This window comes from Sinocyclocheilus rhinocerous, unplaced genomic scaffold, assembly GCF_001515625.1.
Source record: "Sinocyclocheilus rhinocerous isolate Xijiao unplaced genomic scaffold, SAMN03320098_v1.1 scaffold295, whole genome shotgun sequence".
Classification (NCBI taxonomy): Eukaryota; Metazoa; Chordata; class Actinopteri; order Cypriniformes; family Cyprinidae; genus Sinocyclocheilus; species Sinocyclocheilus rhinocerous.
In genome coordinates, this window is record NW_015647035.1 from 1,092 (window position 1) to 24,657 (window position 23,566).

General features: G+C 38.1%; 2 protein-coding genes across 3 annotated transcripts; both read left to right on the forward strand.

Moving 5' to 3' along the window:
- The first annotated feature begins 1,794 nt into the window (after nucleotides 1–1,794).
- LOC107708400 (calmodulin) lies at nucleotides 1,795–7,965 on the forward strand. 2 transcript variants are annotated; one of them, XM_016512601.1, is made up of 6 exons: nucleotides 1,795–1,894; nucleotides 2,820–2,850; nucleotides 6,407–6,550; nucleotides 6,635–6,741; nucleotides 6,826–6,961; nucleotides 7,254–7,965. In XM_016512601.1, the coding sequence occupies exons 1-6, from the start codon at nucleotides 1,892–1,894 to the stop codon at nucleotides 7,280–7,282; spliced, it is 450 nt and encodes a 149-aa protein (XP_016368087.1). In that variant the 5' UTR covers nucleotides 1,795–1,891; the 3' UTR covers nucleotides 7,283–7,965. The 2 variants fall into 2 exon arrangements, with proteins under 2 accessions (XP_016368087.1, XP_016368086.1); XM_016512600.1 differs by lacking the exon at nucleotides 1,795–1,894 and having other exon boundaries at nucleotides 2,760–2,850.
- Nucleotides 7,966–9,412: 1,447 nt separating this feature from the next.
- Nucleotides 9,413–15,531, forward strand: stpg4 (sperm-tail PG-rich repeat containing 4). Its single transcript, XM_016512599.1, has 7 exons — nucleotides 9,413–9,421; nucleotides 9,577–9,624; nucleotides 10,098–10,352; nucleotides 11,255–11,319; nucleotides 12,702–12,747; nucleotides 15,065–15,169; nucleotides 15,341–15,531. The coding sequence occupies exons 2-7, from the start codon at nucleotides 9,583–9,585 to the stop codon at nucleotides 15,449–15,451; spliced, it is 624 nt and encodes a 207-aa protein (XP_016368085.1). The 5' UTR covers nucleotides 9,413–9,421; nucleotides 9,577–9,582; the 3' UTR covers nucleotides 15,452–15,531.
- The last annotated feature ends 8,035 nt before the right edge of the window (nucleotides 15,532–23,566 follow it).

Genomic DNA, 23,566 nt, shown 5'->3' on the forward strand with positions numbered 1-23,566 from the left:
TGTTCGGAAAACACACCCCTGTATGACTTTCTTTCTTCTGGAGAACAAAAGCAGATATTTTAAGTATGTTTCAAGTATTTTTGGACAAAACAACACTGGTCTCCACTGACTTTCATTGCATGGACAATAAAATTCATGTTTTGCTACGAGGCCTGATTAAGGAGCCTGTTGCGTTATTCTCAAACTGACCCCAGTGTTTCCACTCTCTCCCACCTGCAGCTTCTCTGGGTTTGGTCCAGAGACAGGTGGCCAGTGGGAGAGAGAGAGCCAGGCAGCCAAGCATAGAGAAGCAGGCCATCAGATACTACCATGCATTCAGTGAGCACAAGCAGGCCTAGCATCTACTGCACGTGTGCCCACAAACCTGCTGCTCCTTATGCCACATCTGACATATCGCTAGATGAGCCTGTCTCAGCTGATGCTACACTTGACTGCTTGCGCACAGCATGCCGAAAGCATACACACTTCAGTCACCATCAGTCACATGTGCATAACCTGCTACGAGGAGCTATGGATCTAATACAGTGAGATGTTTTATATCTCCATATCCATTCCGTTTAATTGCAATCAAGCCGAATGTTATTCTACTTCAGTTTATTTATATACAGCAATAATGAGATCTCAATCGTCATGGGGGCATTTAATTGCCAATGCTTCTAAATGCTTTATTCTTCATGCCATATATAAAACATTGTAGGCAGACTTTCTGCAAAGCTTGCAGTGGGTCAACCTTGCCAAATCAATCTGATAAAGAAATTAAGTGGATTACACTCCATAACTAATGTTGAAATCCTTTTAGCAGAGCGGGATCAGTTTAACCATTTGTTTTATTTCATTTATTACATTAATGGCATAAAATTACACACAATGCTCAGTCTATACCTACTGTATTCACAGCCTGTAGATTTAGTTAATTTTTCTGCAAGTTGCATTGAGAACAACATGTTCCCCACAATATTCAGATTAGTGGTGGACCTATATGTTTTTTAATGGTTTGATTAATAATGATAAAACTTGGTATCCTGAATATGTGGTCCTGAATCATTTGCTCAGTTTTAACCATCATTTATTCAACTTGATTGCTTTGGTGGCATCATCAAAGTCAAAAAAGCTTCAAATTTATCTTAGATCACTTAATGCTTAAATGCTACACAATTTCCATCATTTGTTGCAGTGTCAAAAATGAACTTTTTTAGTATTATTAATGGCCAATATTTGGGTATCAATTTTCAAGAGCGTCTTCAAAGCATCATAATTTAAGTTCAGTACTTCAACCCATAATAAATGTGATATGCTTCGAAAATAATATTGCATATATAAAATGTTACATAACAGATTTTTGTGCCCTAATATTTTAAATAGTTGGTTAAATTTGTCACTTTCCATGGCATTCCTGCCACGAGCCCTGGTTCATTTCTGACCTTGATGTATAGTGACTGAGTCTAGCCGGGAATGCAGCTCTACTCGGATCTTAGCGAGTGACGCATTGCGGCTACGAATGGACCAATCAGAAGCCGCCTCTCCTGGCCATAACCTACAGTACTTCGATTGACGCATCACACTTTAGCAGAATGTATGAGTCCGCCGGTTAGTTAGTTCCACTCAAAACAGGTCCACCTCGTTGCATATGGCACATTTTCGCGATTTGAACACGTCGCTATCGTATAAAATCCACGCTACTTTGAACTGCACGCTTGCGCATCACAATAGTGGCATTTTTGACGCTCGTTTCTGATAAGGAAGGAAGTGTGTTGGCGGATGCAGAGAAAGCAGGGGGAGGAGTTTATAAGCGACCGTTAAAAGCGCATCAAGCACTGTGCGATTGCATCCTGTTTGTGTGCCAGCTGCGGACTGTTGTTCTGTGTGGAGATACATCTGTTAAAACAGCGCGATGGTGAGTAAAAACTGTTATATGTTACCGTCACTGCTTATTTGGTGCAAAATGCAGTTATTATAGGCAGCATATCTAAAATAATGCGCGCTACAGTCAGCACACAGTTCCTTGATACTGAGTGGCTGTATGTAATTTTTTTTTAATGTATGGGAGTGATAGCAGGTAACGTTAGTCTTCTGCCTTGGGTTTATATATGCGTAGACATTTAATTTCGTATGTAAACTTCTATTCACTTAGTTAACTATTCAGTTCTTGCTGTATCGTGAAATAATCTAAAGCAACAGCTTGGAAAAGCTTCATTGATAGCGAAACACAGTTTATCAGGCGCGTCAGCTGCAAATATGGCGCATTTCTCTTGCACGAGCTCATGTTTGAATATTTGCTCGTTATCAAACACTTAATAGTTATATGGAAAGCATTTGACGTCTGTGGTCTTTTAATTCAACGATGTTTACATGAACAAAGCAGTATAAAGACTTTTACGAGCAGTGGAGAAGGATTGCGCCACCTTCTGCAGTTAGTATTAAAGGGATGGTTCACCCCAAAATGATAATTGTCATTATTGACTCTCACGCGGTTACAAATCGATACGACTGATTGACTTTCTAATTTGGAACACAAAAGGAGATGTTAGGGACTGACAGTCTCAGTCCACATTTACTTTCACATTGTTTTTTTTAGTTTTTCCCGCCACATAATGAAAGTGAATGGTGACTGAGGCTCTCAGTCTGTCTAACATCTAATTTTGGGGTGAATTATTCCTTTAATCAGGTCTTTTATGATGTCTATGTTTTAAACTACTATAGACACGTTGCCAGCGGTATTAAAATTAATGGTGAATAAATATAGGTTTTCTGATGGCTGATTTGTAAATTATTAGATGTGGTGTCATTCTTGTTTTGTTTTTGTTTTTTCTCCTTTGCAGGCTGACCAGTTGACAGAAGAGCAGATTGCCGGTAAGACATCCCCCTCCCGTCCATTGGCACATGGCCGGTGGTGTGGATTCCCATGGTTTTCTTCTCTTCTCCGCCCCCCACTCTCTGTGGATTTATCTTATTTCCTTTTATGGCGAGCCTTGAGACTCTGTCGGGACACATTCCCCAAATGAATGGACAGGTTGTTGCGGTGGGAAGTGTGTGGCACCAGTGTTTAAGACAAAGTGAATGAGTAATTGCCGGGGCTAGTTGTAATTTTCGATGAACACACCCTCTTCTCTGTTAGAGAGAGTTAGTAACTGCAGGCACAGAGGAACAAGGGTGTGTCCCCTGTTGGACCGAACATCTCGATGGCTTTGACATGAAGCTACTGTTTCACCAGCCGCTGGTTGAGTCTTTTATGGCCTGATATTGCAGGTTCTAGTATCGTGATGGACTTGTAGCGGTTCTATGGGTAGCACATTATGTTCTTGCTGGCATTATAACGGATTTTTTTGGCTTATTTGGGTAACTTTAGTGGCCAGGTGAATTTTATTTATTTATTTATTTTTGTGCATTTGTGAATGCACTTTTCTCTTTATATCTAATGTACGCTAGAATTGTGCTTGTATATGACAACAGAAACATTTTTCTTTAATTTTAGATGACTTTGGGTTCATGTTTCTGGTGTTTACGTGCAAAGGCCATCCTGCATGTTTATCCGAACACTTTGGTAGAAAATGGATGTGAAACCCTCTCACTTTCAGGACACACGGTGTTTGTTTTTTGACTTGTGTTTTAATCGTGGTTGTGCGATTACAGTTGAGAACCTCAAACAGAAACGCTGTGAAACCATTTAGGTCATTGTGGTCGGTCACCATAGCGACAGTGAGGTCATGGTGGTTTATCCATCCAGACCTAGTCACTGAAGTGTGTTTCCCTGGAGAACGTGTGAGGTCACGGCAGTGTTTCCATGCTGCTCTGAAGTGTAGATCCTATATCAGCTCAATAAGGTCACAGCATTGGATCTCCATATGGTTTAGTGGGTCTCCATAGGAACAGAGTGAGGTCACAGTGCTAGATCTCCATAGAAACCGGGCCTCGGAGTTGATGGTTTGCATAGAAGCAGGGTAAGGTTTCGTTTGCGTGGGGACAGTCTGTTGTAGCAGCCAGTGGCATTTTACATAGAGATGTCACATTTCTCTTTTTTTTTTTTTTTTTTTTCCTTTCTTTGGGTGTCACACATGTTCTTCCTGTGTGTGCGCCTTGTGTAATAAACTGATAATTACAGACTGTTGTAGCAATGCAGGCGCATATGCAGAGTTTTTTTTTTTTTTTTTTTTTTTGCAATGTCGTGTTTATTGAGTATTGGCAAACTGCTGTTTAAAGTATGTGTTCATTGAGTATTGGCAAACTGCTGTTTAAAGTATGCACAACTTTGTTGTCGTTCTTGATGGTTGTGTCTCTGACCCTAAATTTTAAAGTCAACTTGGTTTGCAACCTGTTTTACTTTCAAAATTAGACATTTTTCTGAGTGCAGCATGAAATTCAGGGAATGCAAATAAGTCAGGATGTTATCCATTAGGAATTGGTTGGATTGTGAAAGTGGCCGTTATTTACTGGAATGAAGCATGATTAGGGATGTAACGATTCACTCAACTCCCGATTCGATTCACGATTTTGATTTCACGATTCGATTCACGATTATTAATAAAAAAAATTTAACAAAATGAGATTTAAGACCAATTATAAATTAAATGTGTCCTTTTATTATTACTTTGGCAAAATGCTGCACATTTCTTTGTGAAATTGAAATATAACACTATAATAATATACTAATATAGCACTTGCATATTACTGCTCTTTTGTTGGTTTTGATTGCTTCTATTGTCCTCATTTGTAAGTCGCTTTGGACAAAAGCGTCTGCTAAATGACAATTTTAATATAATGTAAATGTAAATAACAAAACTAAATTGAAATTTTAAAACAAGCCCCAAATCAAATAAATAAGTAACACAAATAAATCTCTTCATATAACAAACTTAAGGCTTTGTCTGTGCTCTTTCCATTTAAAATTAGAGGCAATCATTTCCAAACAATGATATAATTATGTTTAATAATCATTAAACATAATAATAATCATGATCCAAACAAAGATGCTGCATACATGCAACATGAGCAGTTTTTAATCTAAATTGGATTGTATAATTTCGAAATTTGAAGCAAAAACAGAATGGTTTGACTTCAGTTTTGTGAAACTATAAATAATAATATCTGCATGAAACAGCAGTTCTGAATGAGACGCATATTCACTCTCTGCCAGCAGCTGGCGCTTAAAGCATTTCCTTGGTTTCCGCTGTAAACAAAGCAGCGCTGCACTTATGAACTTTAATATGCGTTATACAGAGGCAAGATGAAAAGAAAAAATACCATCTAAACTTTTCTAAAGACAGTAAGTTCCCCTCAGACATACATTCATATAAACTCCTACACCCAAATGAATCGCGATTTGTTTAGCATCTCAACCGATTTGAATCGATTTTCAACCGGCTCACGGTTAATCGTTACATCCCTACTTCGTAGACATCTTTAATCTCTAATAACTCCATTCTGCTGTCTGTTGTCGGTGTTTCTTTGTCTGAATATGGCACTTTTCACATGCTGTGTGGTAATTTAAATGTAAATAACAAAACTAAATTAACATTTTAAAACAAGCCTCAAATCAAATAAATAAGTAACACAAATAAAATAAATGTCTTCATATAAACAAAATAAGGCTTTGTCTGTGCTCTTTCCTTTTTAAATTAGAGGCAACCACTGCATTCTTGATCCAAACAAAGATGCTGCATACATGCAACATGAGCAGTTTTTAATCTAAATTGGATTGTATAATTTCGAAATTTGAAGCAAAAACAGAATGGTTTGACTTCAGTTTTGTGAAACTATAAATAAAAATATCTGCATGAAAGCTGAGCTGAATGAGACGCAGATTCACTCTCGTCCAGCAGGTGGCGCTTAAAGCATTTCCTTGGTTACCGCTGTAAACAAGGCAGCGCTGCACTTATGAACTTTAATATGCGTTATACAGAGGCAAGATGAAAAGAAAAAATACCATCTAAACTTTTCTAAAGACAGTAAGTTCCCCTCAGACATACATTCATATAAACTCCTACACCTAAATGAATCGCGATTTGTTTAGCATCTCAACCGATTTGAATCGTCACATATTAATCGCAGTTAATCGTTACATCCATGATGGCTTTATGATGTCAGCCAAAAGGCAAAAACGTTTCTTTTCTTTTTTTCTTCTTTAGAATACCAGGCGCTGATGAATTGTTCATTAAGACCAGGAACATTTGTTAATATAAATAAGGTCAATATGTTTCATGTTGACTTTAAATGCTCTATGGCTTCAAACTTCTTTTGCCTTAATATCTGAAAGAGCTTGTTTTGGAAGTGAATGTGTAAAGAAGGGCATCCCTTCTTTGGAACTGGCCCCACTGGTTCCTCTGTGTGTCTTTTGTGTTCAGTGTTCGTTTATCTTTGGGAGATTCTGTTAATACAAGGTCCCGTTTCATTTATCTGTCACCCTTTGCAGAATTCAAAGAGGCTTTCTCACTGTTTGACAAGGATGGTGATGGCACCATCACAACCAAAGAGCTGGGCACTGTCATGCGCTCGCTCGGACAGAATCCAACAGAGGCTGAGCTGCAAGACATGATCAATGAAGTGGATGCCGATGGTAAGGAGGATGCATGCGGTCATCAACACAAGTGTTGAATGTTAAAAGTTGGGGTTTGTCTGAATACTTCTGCTTTCTGCATAGGAAATGGGACGATAGACTTCCCAGAGTTCCTGACCATGATGGCGAGGAAGATGAAGGACACGGACAGCGAGGAGGAGATCAGAGAAGCATTCCGTGTCTTTGATAAGGTAAAGCTTGTCCCGTTCCAGAATAAGACACTAGTGCCACACAAAGTCACGTGCAGTCGCTGACCTGGATATCCTGTGCTGTAGGATGGCAATGGTTACATCAGCGCAGCTGAATTGCGTCACGTCATGACAAACCTCGGAGAGAAGTTGACCGACGAAGAGGTTGATGAGATGATCAGAGAAGCAGACATTGACGGAGACGGACAGGTTAACTACGAAGGTGAGTTTGTGGAGTTGATTTTTAACTTGTTGGTTATTACACCATGTCCTCAATAAAAGTGAGAATGCACAATCACAGCTTATCAGAACATGGTTTGTTTAATTGGGATTTTTGGGCCAATAAGATTCCACTGTGGGCGGGGCTCAACGCCACAAAATAACCAAGTGACCAGCAAAATAACATTTGTTGCAGTTGTGGCTGGTTAGGACACAGTGTCAGGGTGCAACTTTACTTCATGTATGAAATCTTGTCATCTTTCGCAAACGGACTAACACGTTCTCTGTCTCCACAGAATTCGTACAGATGATGACGGCGAAATGAAGGCCTTGTACAGATCCTCTCTCTTCTATAAATAATTTGCCTTTTTTCCTGTTTAATTTCTGTAAAACGTTAAGTCCCCTCCCCTTCCTCCTCTCGGCTGTCCAAAGGAACTGCATGTAAACTGCATAGGATCTTCAGTCCTCATGTCCCTTTCTTTTGCTGTCATCGTGTTTTTGGAGTGGCGGTGCGGTTACACGATCAGGTGCTTGTTGCCGCGAAGAAGGGGTTGTGACATGCAAAAAAACACAGGTCATGTCTGTCTGCCCCCCTCATGCGTAGCAAGAGTGGAGACCTGCCTGCTGGTTGTCTCTTGGCAGCGACGTTGGCATGGCAACAATGTAGAGGAGTAACTCTGCATGGACTATGGACAAAGTATATAATATATATATGAAATTTCTCAGCATTGCACTACTGCAAAAAAAAAAAGAAAATGACACGGGTGTATCTACAAGATACTCGTACATAAACTCTTTTTGTATCTGCTGTTCTATACCAAGAACTTGTTTGAATCTTACAATGCTTTTTAATGTTTTATTCACTAGTTTTCTTTTTCTTTCTTTACTTTACTTTTTGTCTTTTTTTTTATTTTATTTTTTTAAAGCCGCCTAATGGCATTGTTATGCCTCAGATAGTCCATTCCAAGTTGTATATTTGTTTTCCAATAAAATTTACTATTTACCCATGCTGAAAAGTTTCTTTGTTTGTGAAGCATCTTTTAGCCCTCTAATTAAAAACTCTTATGTTAATAATTATGCATCCCAGAGCTGATCTTAGTGGTTTGAAACTGCTAACTAACTTAATTAACAGATGTTTACAATATTTATTGTAATAGTTGAAATGATTCATTTGTAAATCACTATTCAATGCGTCTCTGAGTCAGCTTGACAAATGATTGTGTGTACTCGCAGGATAGGATTGGGGCGAGGCCTCCATGTCAAAAAAGCTCATTAAAATACTCTTGAATGACAATTGTTGTAAAAGTCATTTTTCCACTGAGTTTAGATATGTGCTATTCAGAAGTTTAGCTATGTTTGTCAGGGTTTAGTTGTTTTTATGTATGTTTGGAGAATTTATGCTGTACTAAGACCTAGTATTGCATAATATTAGACGCCTATAAAGAAACATGCATGCATCAATCAACATTAGGTATAAAGACTTTTCTAGACTACCACTAAAGGAGCTTTTTGGGCAATCCAGAAGAAAAGTATGAGAATGTTAAACTGATTTATTTCTTCTTTTTTTCATGAGCTCATTATAATAGCAGTAAGCCGAGAAGCGTGGCTTGGTTATTCATGCTATGTCAGTGTTGAAGTGCACTGGTACAGGAGACAGCTCTGACAAACAGTAAACACTGGGCCCTTCAGTTGCTTGTTGGAAGCATGTGTTCCTGGTCACCTAGCAACAGAGCAGAACATTCTGCCCTAAACTCCCAAAGAGAGCTGCTTTCTCTGCTGTTATTCATGTGTGACAAACCCTTACAAATGCATGCGTCATACGCCTCTTGCATACAACGATTATATAAATCAAACTATTTTATATGGTTTCAGCAACCTAGATTTGATAGATCCCTTTCAAAGTTTAGGTGATTTATTGGAGCTGTATAACTCAGCTATTTAATTTATGATTCTTTATGAGAAATTGAATCAGACACATGTATACATAGCCTACAGTATGAGTAAAATTATTGTAGATAGCAGTTTAGATTGAAATTTAAGAGATTAGATTAGATAATTTGATAGTTTTTTTTTTTTTTTACAATATATCAAACAAAATCAGTAAATGTAACTAATGAATAAGAGAGCAAACACATAGCAGAACTTTGTGTATCCAGTATTCTTGATTAATAGTTAAATAGTAGGAGTATCTAAGCAACGCTTCTTGTCGTTGAGGTGTCTGTTACAGAAGACAAAGAGGAACGACAGAAGTATGACCACAGGAAGAGAGAAAACATTACCCAAAGGAAAATGTATAGATGGGGTAAGTTTTCACATTTACTGCGGTGGAAGAAAGACAATAGATTTCTCTATAGTGCAGGGATCTTCAGTCCTGCAGAGTTTAAGGGCTTTAGCTCCAACGCTGATCAAACACACCTTCTAGTAACTTTCTAGCAATCCTGAAGACCTTGATTAACTTGTTCAGGTGTGTTTGATCTGGGTTGGTTCAATGTCCACTTACAAAGGTATATATATTTATAATATATACATTAATTTTACAAAAGTTTTTTATTTCAAATAAATGTTCTTGTAAACTTAAATGAATCAAGTTATTCTGAACAAAATTTTTTTCTGAAACAGAAAGAAATGTACACTGACAGAAGTGGCTGGTGGAGAAACACTATTAAGGTAAGTGATCTTTTACAAAAGATCCAACAAAAAGAAGCATAACAAGAACGCTTGTTCTGAAACATTTATGGCAAACACAACATAAAGTGTATTTTTGGTGTAAGTGGCCTCGGTCTCAAAAATAAGTCCTGTCTCACACCGCACACGAGAGCAGCTTGTATTTATTTTGGTTCTCATATTAACAGGCTACAGCTTTCACACTGCCTGCATAAGCAGCACTGCATAACCACAGCTGCAAGCAGAGCCTATTTTTTTGTCCTGAAAAAAAAAAAAGCATTATAAACCTATATTATCAATACAATGATGTTTTCAGTCCAGCAGTTTTTTACAGTTCGGACTCTGTTCCACGTAGGTTAATAGCCATTTGGATGTAAATGTGGATCTCCTATGTTACTAAAGAACAGTGTAGTAACTTTAGGAATCATGTGAGGTGTGAATCCGGCATAAAAGAGGTCTCCTCATTCTACCACCAGAACTATCCCATTCCTGGCAGTTACCACATTCGGGACTTCATAGAGGAGACAGAACTTAACCCTGTGGCTAGGACGTATGGCTTCAAAGGCCCCAAGCGAAACACCCTCATGTCGACTGTACATCGAGCGGACGTGCTATTGCCCGGGGCATATAACTTCACCGACTCAACCAATGAGGCGCTGCAGCGCCAGGCAACTTACTCTTTCAAAAGCTGTCCCAGACCTGACATCCACACTTTGGGCCTCAGGGATAAGGTCAGTGAGTCACCCAAATCAGTGATGCCCCTGCACTGTACCCTGACATCACCAGCATTTCAACACGTCACTTCTAAATCATGAATGTCAGTAATCATGTATGCCAGTATTTTTATTATTATTTTTTTTTTTTGTGAGTAACATTTGTTGACAAGGGGGGACTGGTCCCTCCAGAACCGCCCCTGACGATGCAGTCCATTGATGAGTCCGTCTGTCCGCGGTACATTTAGCGTTTGGTTTATAGTTCACACAGAATGAATTGCAGTGAGCCAAATGAACGCAGTGCAGTGGAGTGAAATAAGAAAAAAATGTGCAGGTTCTTGAGACGCATTTCACAGACCAAATTGCAGTGAGCTGAACGCAGTTAACACAGAACACTTTTTTTGCCATTAAAAAACAGTTTAAATGTGGCAAAGTGGTCAAAGAGACAGTCTAGCACAGACTGACATAGGAAAACAATTGGAACAGAAAAACATTATATAACCTGCTGTTGAACAGAACATTTTCCGGCCGGTAGGTGCTTCCTACAGGTTTGATTCAAAGTGATGAGGTAATAATACAACTGTTCAGAATTGATTTCTATACTTTGTAACTTTGCCTAGTTTACAATGTGACAGAGTTTTAATGAATACAGCTGAATGTAATCAAATAGTTGTTTTGTTGCAACCCTGACCCCAATCATTTCAGAGCATTAAATTGTTCCTCAAGGTGGCTACAACGTTCTGTCTTATATTCCATGACATGTTCGTATTGGTTTAGTGTAAACAGCAGTATGCCGACTTGACACTAAAAACAGAGGCAAAATATTTATCTGATAATCAGTGGCTGGAGCTCACACCGAGTATGTGAATGAGTGTGTCAAAACAATTGGTTGATGTAGTGTTTGTGTGTGTTTAACGCAGGATATTAACCTCTCACCCGGTCATTATGATGTTACAGAGAAGCCTGTCCCCAAATCACCCTGCAAGTGAGTAGCCCTTTCACACACACCTAGTCAGAGAACATCACACACTGCAGCGCGGCGATGTTCTTGGCTTCTTCCTTAATCTCAGGCAGTTCACAGAACAGCCCTCAGATGCTTTAGTGCAGGCCTCAACAGCAAGGATGGTCCATTGCATTTGCACTTGTCTCTCAAATACATGCTTTATGGAGACTTAACATTTGGCTTTCTGTGATATACTTACCTGTTGGTGATTTAAAGACATGACAAATGTGAATTTATCAGCTTGGATCAACATAGATGAGATTTTGTTTGAATTTGTAAGAATAATCTGCTTCATTTCCAGCTGTTTTTATTTAAATTTACACCTTTATCGCTGGTTAAACTTAAGAGGAACATTCAGATCCTAAAACTCCAGTTCAGTAATTATTGTGGTAACTGTTGTATAACTGTTGTGGACAATTAATCAATTGAACATTGAAGTATCTAGCCAAAGCATACAAAGTTTACTCAATTTAATTGTACTTAAAGGTGTCACGGTTATGGACTTTTGTGTGTGTGTTCCTGTTCTCCTGTCTTCGTTTTTCATTGACCTAGTTTTCCTTAGTTGCCCTGATTAGTTCATTCTGTTCACCTGTGTTGATTGATTAGCTCGTTTGTCTCCATTCCTTTAAGCCCTGTGTTCTCCTGAGTTCCGTTGTCCTGTATTGAGAATGTTTCCTGTTGGTTGTGCTGTGGTTTCCCTGAGTTTCTCTAGCGTTTCTTCTGTGGATTTATTAAAAGACTGTTCTTCGTAGTTCTCCATTGTCGTGTGCTTCTTACAGCATCAACAACTGTAACAAAAGGTCAAAAGTAAGAAGTTAACACTTTTTCTTAGCTTTGGAAATTTACTGATGAAATGAAGAAACAGTGGTGATTTCCCCATTAAATAAGAAGAAATGAGAGGATATATTATGTAATAATATATCCAGTGACGTATGTTAGCTCAAAATGCAACTGAAAGGAGTAAAGTATGACTACTTCTTAAAAAATGCAATTGAGTAAAAGTAGAAGTATTCCGTTTCAATAGTACACAAGTTCCACAAAATAGTATGAAATACAGTTACCCAAGTACGTCAAACCCTTCTGAATTATAGAAGGTCATATGGCAGGACAGTGCTAAAAGTGCTTTAAATTTCATGTCAACTATCCATTTTACAACAAATGAGAATAAAAATAAATGAATTAAATGCATTATTTTTGTGGTGGGGCCAATAAAATATTAGCAGAGCAAGTACAAATCTGAAGCACAGCCTGACCTATTGTTGAGGCCTGTAGTATTTCACTTGTGTCTGTTGACTCTTTCTACTCCTTCAGCCTGTCTGCACCATTTTATTGTCTTCTCTTATGACACTGGTCTCTTATTGCAGACATGTGATGTTCCGATCAGTGGTACAGAGGGTCAGCTTTCTCCCGGTAAGTGTCCGGTTTCAACATAAAAATCTCAACCTAACCTATTATGTGTATATTAAATGCTTTGCCTTTTTTAGCCGAGAATGTTTTTAAAAGCATCTAGATTCGAGTGAGTTTCACTGCTGTGCGTCAGTGTTGCACCTCATGCACCATGGCTTCAGTGGTGTGTTGGCTGGTTATTCGAGCTGTGCTGGCAGCTGTCTAGTATTGATGGAACAGTGAGGATGCTAAATCATTCTCTGGGTCTCATTAGAGCGAACATTAGGGCTTTGTGTGGCTGTAAGAGGGTGTCATTTCATGTAAGACAAGTGTTTTGTCAAAGGATAAGTAGCTAAGAAACCTCAAGCTTATTCTTAAGATGACAGATCAAACAGCAAACAGCCAAATTCTCTTATACTCATTGGCTGATCTTAAGGCTGGAATACACACAAATCATGTTTGATATCCTCCAACTGGATGGAATCACAGTCTGAAGCTAAAAGATCGTCTGTTTGTCTGAAAAGTCTGGTCCTTTTATAAACTATGCGATTTTTCTGACAAAATCTGCAGACTGACTCTTTTCAGCAAATAGCAAATCTGACTCCAAACTCCCAGACTGTAAATTGGCCAAAATCAGGAAAAAAGTCAGGTATTGCAGTCTTTTTGAAATTTCAATTGCTATCCTCAGACATTGCTTCTTAAAAAAGAGAGTGCTGTTCGTGTGATATCACAATAACACACACGAGTCAAGGGTGATATTTCTTTTATACAACAGTTAAAAAGGGGTTATTATTGAGTAACTTACATTTTAGACACAAATCAGTTACTTGGTCTTTTTTGTTCCTCCAATAGAAATAGGTTCAAGCAAAGCCAAAGCATAATTAACCATTGTGTCCATGAATGAATCCTCTTGCACAAATTGGTGAACGATTCAATGACTCACTCATACTTCTTTCGATAATGGATGAGTCTGCATTTTTAAACAATTGGTTAATTAAATGACTTATTCATAAATACAGTCACCTGTTTTTTTTGTTTTTTTTCTGAATGAATCCTTGCTTAAATGAATTGGTTGAGTGAACGATTAAATGACTCATAAAATCAGTCACTTTCCGCCACCTACTGGTGTAGCGATGTAACAGAAAGAGTCACTGAAAAATCCAAACCAGTAATGCACAGAATGAGAGTCTGTCTGCAGCATACAAAAACAGACAGGTAGAGTTATACAAACAGTGAAACGTCCCAGTGCTGTTGGACTGTAATATCAGGCTGTGTGCTAATCTCAGAACCCTCCGATAGTATTTCTTAGGAGATATAAAAATAGACACAAGTGAGACAGTTGTTGGCATAAAGTAAGCCTATAAAGCTATAAAATGAATGTAGATAGCACAGTTCAGGTAACTGGATGAGAATTGTGTGCTGATATTAAGATCTCTGCTATCCTGGCAAATTTGAGATCTTTTCTCTGAAACTCAAGAGGGGACATTTGAGATTACCAGAGTATTTCTATCTGGGGAAAGGTGTAAGAATGATATTTTTATTTCTTCTCCATTTAACCTCATTGATGTCTAGGAGAACCACTGAGATACTATAAAGACCTTATTTGTAATTTTTCATTCCTGGGTCATTTTGACTTTCACATATCCAACTTAAAGGCAGTTGTGAGTAGCTGGTGTTGGAGGGTGATGAATCTGGCTATTCTGAACAGGACTCAAACCCTTAATGAAATAATAGCTCAGTGCCTCTACAGACATGTGCAGTATGGCACTGCTATCCGTTCTTATCCAGGGTAATGTCGAGCTGGCTGGGCGTCCCATTGAAAAAGGGCGCAACGGCATGATGCCTCTAAAACCATCGGAAGTTGACCTCATGGGCAAGCAGGCAGAGGGAAGCAAGCTCCCCTGTGGCCAGCATTAACACCTCCGGCATGGTTCAACCCATTACACACACACACACACACACCATAGCACAGGCCAGCTGAATCAAGGCCGCTGGTGGAATCAAATGGCATATAATGATAGCAGACCGCTTTTGTAGCACAGGCGTCTTCTCAACTATGCTTTTGAAAGCATTTAAAAAGCATATCAGTGTTTATTAATTAAAGCCCAACTTGATCATAAATAAATAGTTTGGCCCGTGGGACATGAAAGGAGAAGTTTAGCAGAATGTCCAAGCTGCTCTTTTCCATCCAATGGAGGTGGATGGTGATTTAAACTGATATGGTTCAAAAAGTTCCAGAAAAGGATCATGACACTTTTTGGGTGAAATACTCCATCAACTGGTTAATTAAATACAATTTTAATTTCTCTTTTGTTGCATTTACTTCCACTGATGGATTTAGAAAGAGGGGCCAGCACCTGGACATTACAACCCAAGGCCAAGCACAGGCATTGCAGTCACTTCCTGCTTTAAGTCTACTGTACCACGGCTGTACAGTGTGCACTCGGTAAGCTCCATTTCTATGCCTGTTTTACATCAGCAAAACCAGTTTTAGGGCCAAAAATCACCACAGCCAGTGTATTGATTGTCACAAATGGGAAGGGCATACTGTACATGTTTTTGAGTGAAATAAAGCTAAAAGTCTCAAAAACCTTGCCATTTTGCCTGTTTCTGACAGGGAACTCCAGGACCAGGTGTGTATGAGCCCACATGGCACAAAGGTCAGCGGCTTAGTACTGATGTCAAAGTGGACTGGGCCCATGACCTCCTTTTTCGCAACATACCATGAACTTCCTTTTGTCTTTGACCTTCCCATATGTATTAATTTTAGTAAAATTTCCCATTCTTTTGTAAGTAAAGTGTTCCCAGGTGGCATGTGACTGACCTGCAGTGTTGAAATAATGTCAGCTGTTGTTTTAACATTAAAAAAGTTCTGTATTTTTTATTTATTTATTTTTTTATATAAAGTTAACAAAAGACGTGTATATCAACATTGTTTAACAAGATATTTGAACCAAAACATTGCAATATTATCATTGATTCGATTTGAAAAATCTAAACAAAGTTCAATAGTGATTCAACCTTGATCCACGACGTTGCTTCACCCATGAATAATTGTTGAAATGCTGGCTGGGTTGTCTCAACGGAAAATTATCTTTTTATCCATATTTTTTAAAATCTACTTTTAAGATTTAAGATTGAAGTACACTACTAGTGCACATTCAATACATTTATTTTCACAAGGGAAGGTCTCATTGCTATGTCTGCTATGCCATGAACTGACCGCCCATATAATCCACAAAGTTTTGTAATGACTCACACACACGCATAACTCATTCAGCCTCAACAAAGAGGTCAGTGTCACACAATAACACAGCTGCTTACAACACTCTCACACCAATAGCTAGATTAACTCCATTTCTGAGGCCCTGAATAATTCTGCTGACATTAATGATACTGATAATGTGGCCTACAGAGAGTGAGAGAGAGAGTGAGAGACATCAGTAAAATGCATGCATCTCGTGCCTACGGCTGAATCACAGCCATGCGGAAATAGAGCGATATCACACGGCTATTCGTGTGATGTTGCTCAAATATTTTGTTTTATAAAAGCGATAAGAAATGGGGGAAACCAAAACCATTGGTGACAAATCAACAACTGCACAAAGTCAGTACAAAATTAGTATACTCGTGCCCAAGAAACGTGAGTAAGTGTTATTGTTCCACTAAAATGGTGAACATTTCCATTATTCCCAAAATAGAATGTGAACGAGACTAGTGTGCAGTCAGGTGACGCTGTAGGGATTCATGCAATCGCACAAGTGTTTTTTAACAGGGTCATGTTCAGAGTCAACATCACACGAGAAGGCCTTGTATCATTTTACATTGCAATGGACAGGTGCTGGTACTACATCACAGGTTTATTATATGACTCATAATACTTTAAAGAGGATGTTCTGGGTTCAGGACAGTGGGGAGATGTACTATTGTTACTGAAATATGAACAACGCAAATTATGAAACAGCTTATTTTGTCCATCCTGAGAACAACAACTGATTGAGCACACCAAATGTGAGGGTGAATGCAAGGTTACAACCTTGAAAACTCATGTAGTTGTTGAAACTGATTCAGTAACAATCAAAAAAATTTAAGTAGTCATATCATAATTGTAATTTAAAGTTAGTTAATAATTTAAGTTTTTAATTGCCCCATCTTTTTGTAACTGCCTCACATTATGACGGATTAATAAAATAATTCATGCTGAAATGTGCTGTATAATTGTTCGGTCAGATTGTGTTATTTTAGTACACTGTAAAAAGTGGTCACCTGCAATCGTTAAGCAATTTCTACCTGAGCTTACTGTTAAATTTAGTTATGTTGGTGTAACTTAATATTTAGGATGATTCAGTAATGTTAAATAAAAAATTTTATTAGAATAAAATCCCTTTTTTTTCAGTATATAATTGAGACACTGTAATGTTTTTATTAATATTTTGAATTACTTTCTTATTTATTCATATTTATATTTAAATTTTAAGCTTTTAGTAATGGTGTTGTGTGTCTTTGTCATTTTTATTAGTTTTAGTTTGTTCATAAACGTCTAAATTTGTCTCTTTTTATTTTTTTTATTCATTTTATTTCAGTTTTAGCTATTTGAATACATCAAGTTATACTAAATGAAAATGATAAATAATTTTTTTTTTTTATTATTTCAAGTAATTAAATTTATTTTAATGTATTTTATGGCTTTTAATTAACTATAATAACCCTGTCAGGAACATTTTTTAATAGTAAGCTTCAGCCACATCTTTTGTTGGTCCTGGATCAACATTACTGTCGAGAAATACAGACTTAACCCAATCCCTACCCCTAAACCTAACCTTACCCATAATTTATTCCTAAAATCAGAGGGAAATGATAGCTGATTAACAAGGGTGTAGAAGCACCTAACCCTGATCGTAAGCCTAAAACTGACATTTCCTGAAAAGTTATCCCTCAATTCTGATTGGTTGATTGGAATGATGTTCCAGGATCAACAAGGATGTTGATCCAGGAACATGTTGTACTTGGTCAAATCACGCTCACCATTTAAAAACACCATTTAAAACACCAATAACACAAACACAAAATGTCATTGGTTTGTGTAATTTTCCAGCATCATACCTTTGTACCTTCATCATCATCAAAAAAAAAACTCAGTCAGTGGGCAGACAGCTGTCAGGGCTGTAACTCAGTCTGGACACCTGACCTTCCACGACTCCAGGGTCCCGCCCCAGTCTGAGCAGGAGCAGCAGGGCTGACCTGCCACCTGTGAGTAACCAGAGAGCCGTCCGAGGCCCGGGACAGTGTCACACACAGCAGAGTGAAACCTGAGAGAGAAGGTTTTCTCAGAATGCTGATCGCTTTGTTTTATTAGCACATAATCAGTCCAGATGAATAAACAAATGAGCAGGAACTTGACAAACACGCTGTTTAGTGGTGACCTGCATGTGCTGACGCAATTAAAAGCATTAACATGATATTTAATAGAGTGCAACAATGAACATGACATTTATTTTTTTCTCCGGCAAACTTCTCTTATTTCACAATAATTTTACAAAATAGGGCAATGATCATGGACATTCTTAAACAACTTTCAGGAGGATATGTTGAGCAGCACAGTTTGGTTACTCATTATATGATTTTATTTGGGTACTAACAATTTTATTCATAATTCATAATAATTTCATTTATTTAAAGTCATAATTCAGCCTCACCATAAACAGAAAGAAAAAAAATAGACCTGCATAAAGAATAGAAATCATTGAATTATTCAATAAAGGCTATGTATATACACTATATATGTACTTGGACACACCTCCTAATTATTGAATTGAGGTGTATTTTAATCAGACCCATTACCACAAGTATATAAGATCAAGCCATGCAGGAACAGCATGCGGTAGGAGCTTCATGGAATGGGTTTCCATGGCCGAGCAGCTGTATGCAAGCCTCACCAAGTACAATGCCAAGCGTCAGACTGAGTGCTGTAAAGTATGCCACCACTGGACTCTGGAGCAGTGGAAACCTGTTCTATGATTGATTACTGAATCATGCTTCTGTTTGGCAGATGGGTGAGTCGGGCTTTGGCGGATTCCAGCAGATCGTTACCTGCCTGACCGGAGGGATGATGGGATGGGGCGGTTTTTTAGGGGTTGGGCTAGGCCCCTTACTTCCAGTGAAGGAAACACTTAATGCTTCAGCATACCAAGACTATAGCATGCTATGTTTTCAACTTTGTGGGAACAGTTTGTGGAAGGCCCCATACTCCAGCATGACTGTGGCCCTTAACTTAAACAAAATTGAAGGCACATTGATAGTCCACCCAAAAATGGAATTTCTGTCTTCTTTTCTCACCCTCATGTCATTCCAAACCTGTATGACATTCTTCTGCGCAACACAAAAGAAAATATTTTGAAGTTCTCGGAACATTCTTCCAAATTCTTCTTCTTTTATGTTCCATTGAAGAAGGAATTCATACAGGTTTGGAACGAGGGTGAGTAAATAAGACTGAACTGGGTGAACTGTCCCTTTAACAATTTCAGAGCTCATGGTACTTCTGTCCTAAAAGGTTTGTACAAAATCAATTTCTCTATGGAGAACATGAGCGGGAGTTTTACTTCCAGGACCCTGTTGTTGTGCTCCATTAAATGATTAACTAAGAAAATCCCAAAGAACAAGCTTCCACTTCAAAGGCCTCCATCTAATCATTCCCTTTTCTTTCAAAATGTATGCAGCATAATGAGCCCAGGTCTCCTGTGTGAGCCATGCAGGAACATTGTTATGTGATAAGACACTAGGATCGCTCGGCTGGCTTGGTCAGGATAATTATACAGGCTGATGCTAGGAGACGGATAGCATGACTTTATCAGTTACAACCTCTCCAAATAATCCCATATATCAGCACTGCCACTCCTACTGCAGGTCACAAGCGCTAACAGAAAGAGAATAAATAAATAAATGAATACATAATGACAAAATATGTTAAAAATTAAACAACTTAATGCTGATACACTGTTGTGTCCTACCTGTCCTGTGTGTCGTCCTGCTTTTTCTGCTTCTTAATGATGGACTTGCTGTTCAGGTGTATGATCGCCAAACTCTTCTATAGCCTACATAAGATCATCAGTGGTAGATCATAATGTTCCACCGTCCTGGGCTGATATTCCATAGTCATTATTGTCTATCAGTCCACTCAGCTGGTGATTCTGGTGGTGGTTTTCTACATTGAAGTTCCCGAAGACATCAGAGGAAGCGAGGGAAAAGGGTCGGGTGTTGTGCCCAATTCTGACCCCCGCCAGATTATTTGGGAGGTTTAGGAGTAGGTGTGGGGGAGGGATTAGGAGTAGAGGTATGGGGTTAGGTTTAGGCAATCAGGTAGCGACTTCAACGAGGGGGATAATAATTTGGCAGGGGGTTGAAAACGGGCACAACACCGGGATTCAGGTGAAGCTGAGGCTGTCCTGGAAGTGAGGAGTCATCTGAAAACAGCGTATTTTGTTTGCATTTTATTTGACTTATTTTTTTATTTAGATTCATCATCATGCAGTCAGGTAATTAATTCTCGCATCCTAAGTACCCTTTCTTAAGAAAAATGTTGTGCTTCTTTTGAAAATTTGTCCATTATTATGTCAAACAGTAGTGTTGATGTTCAAGTTCAACTTTTTAATGAGTACTGCCTTTCAGTCTTGGACGAAGTTGCTCCAATGAAATCCAGAGCAGCCCCTCTGTTTAACTCCTCCCCTCGCTCTTTTTAAACACACCTGCCGTAAAACTGAGCATTTGTGGAAATCTGCTCGACTACTAGTTCAGTATCAGCATTTAAGAACTTCTAATGGAGTTTAATAACATGGTTAAGCATGCCAGAATTAAGTACTTTTCTATTCTAATATCTAGTAGCAGACATAATCCCAAAATTGACACCAACCATAACATCGCTTCTCCTCCATTCACCTACGAACCAAATCTCGTCAGTTGATGAGTGCAACAGTTTACTCTCCTTCTTTGTGGATAAGATAAATAATATACAAGATAATATTATTCCTTCTCTTCAAATACCTTGTACTTCCAGTTTAGTAAGTTTGGAGAAATTGTCTCATATAACAATAGAAGATCTCACTAAACTAGTTAGCTCTATGAAAATCTCTTCTAGTCCCCTGGATGTGGCACTGCTTTTTTAAAAAAATTTATTGACACCATTGGTCCCTGTGTGCTCACCATAATTAATAATTCACTAACATCTGGTCATGTTCCAATTAATTTTAAACAAGCTGTTGTTCAACCAATTCTCAAGAAAACAAATCTTGATCCATCTTTGAATTGATATTCAACTTTATATTTCCTTTAAGCCCCATGAAATTACGAAATTATCTCTTCTTTTAAATTGTATAAACTTTATAAACGTCTGGATGGCAAAAAATACCTGAGGTTAAATTCTGAAAAAAAAAAGAAAAAAAAAACAGAAGTACTTACCTCGGCTCCTCCTGGTGTTCTCCCTAAGTTGATGGAAAGTCCTGGCATTCTGTTAAAAACTTCCCTTCGTAATTTAGGTGTTCATATGGGGCAAGCCTTGAGTCTTGATCAATACGTTAAATATCTGGTTCAAAATTGTTTTTATCATTTGAGAAACATTGCAAAATTGAGGCCATTTGTGTCAATAGTGGAGATGGAGATGATTATACATGCTTTTATTTCCTCCCTCCTTGATTATTGTAATTCTCTTTTTACATGTCTTAGTAATTCTTCCCTGAAATGATTACAAGCGGTTCAAAATTCTGTTTTTAAGCTTTTAACCAAGTCATCAAAGAGATCTCACGCAACACCAATTGTAATCACTTTACATTGGCTCCCAGACAAATTAAAAATTCTTGTGTTGGGGTTTAGAGCATTGCATATAGGCTCCTGCTTATATAAATGAGTTGTTGTAACCTTACAATCCCAGCAGGAATTTGAGATCCTCCAAACGTATCTTGCTAGTTGTTCCTCGCTCCAGGTTAAAGGCAAAATGTGACTGTGCCTTTGAGGTAGTTGCTCCCAAGTTGTGGAATGCTCTTCCCTTGAATCTCAGATCTGTGGACCCTGCATGTGGACACTTTTTAAAAGTTGCTAAAAAACCCATTTGTTTAAACTTTTTTTTTTGTTTTGTTTTTTTGTTCGCTATGTATGTTCTTCTTTCTTTTTTTTAAATTCTCTTTATCTTGGATTTAAGCACTTTGTGACACTTGCTCTACAAAGGTGCTATAGAAATAAATGAACAATTATGTTATTATTTATCATGTCATGTTATTCATATGAATCTCTGGACATTTTTTTTACAATTATGTATGTACTAATTAAAATATTCTAGCAATATAATCTATTGAGTTTATTTTTAATAAACACTTTTAACAAAAAAAATGATAATCAGGTGGTATAACTTTCAATTATTAAATTAAATAATTCCATAAAGCATGGGTATTTTTTATTGGGTTTTAGCATTAGACAGCCTGCGCTAACCGTTCCATGTCATGAAAGCTCAAATTCATAATTTCAATTGTAAACTGTCTCAACGTGGATGTGTATTTAAGTTTTGAATTGCATATAAATGTATTTCAGAACAGACAGAAGCATCATACCATCGACCCATTTAATGGGACCTACTTATTATTCCTGCTGTGAAACATGATTGTTATGCAGAAGTACACTCTAAAAGATGCTGGGTTAAATACAACCCAGTGCTGGGTAAAATAGGGACAAACCCAGCAATTGGGTTGTTTTGACCCAGCGGTTGGGTTACTACCCAGAGGGTTGGGTTAAACATTTAACCCAACCGCTGGGTCAAAACAGCCCAATTGCTGGGTCTGTCCCTATTTAACCCAGCACTGGGTTGTATATAACCCAGCATTTTTTAGAGTGTAGAAACAAATAAAGCTCGATAAAATTGTATTGCTTTGAATCACATCCACATATCAAAACAAACAAAGAGGCCAGAAAGACCGGTTTCAAACAATATAAATGGGAGGATGACAGAACTACCATTTAAAGAACACTTGTTCATCTGTGCCAGCAGAGACAGTAGGCATGTATACTGTAGATGTGTGCAAGTACACAAGAATCCCACTTATAACACTTACATAACTCAACTCAGTGGTCTATGCGTTAGTTCAGTGCTCTCCCTAATTAACATCTTGATCCCGTCATCAAAGAGAACCAGCTAAAATAGCACAGCGCTGTTTTCCATGAGGCTTTAGACCCACGTGCTGAAGATCCAACAGCCTCCCCAGAAACTCAAACAAGGCCCGGCTGCTAGGCAACCACAGCCGCCCCAGAGAAAGAAGACCAAGGCTTTCACCAGCAGCACTGGAAACATTACATAAGATCTTAAGTGTTGGAGCTACAGGACCGAAACTGATACGGCATGAATACAAGAGAAAACAGTGAGACTGGGATTGCAAAATCACTCTTTATGAGAAGAACAATTTTTAAACAACATATAGTACAGACGATTATTAGGCTTATAAATACTAAAGAATTTAAAGTAAGCTAAAGAGTCAAGAATTCAACAGTTTTTCCCTGAGAAACAAGACTATGAACATTTTGCAGCATATTTGCAAAAACTATTGCAGTCAGAAAGAAAATGGGTAGTGTTCAGTCATTCTGTGCTGTGTTTATGTTGGTATGTGTTTTGGTCACAAGGGCGGCGCTATTTTAGTGCTGTGTGTACAGTGTATTATATAATAATAGACATTTTACACTACACATAACCCTGGGCTAATGTCTTTTTTCGTCATGCTAAAGGTGCTGTAAAATATATTAGCTGTTTGTTGAACTTCCACCAGACTAAGGGCCAGATTTACTAAACAAGGCAAATTAGCGCAAGAGCGCA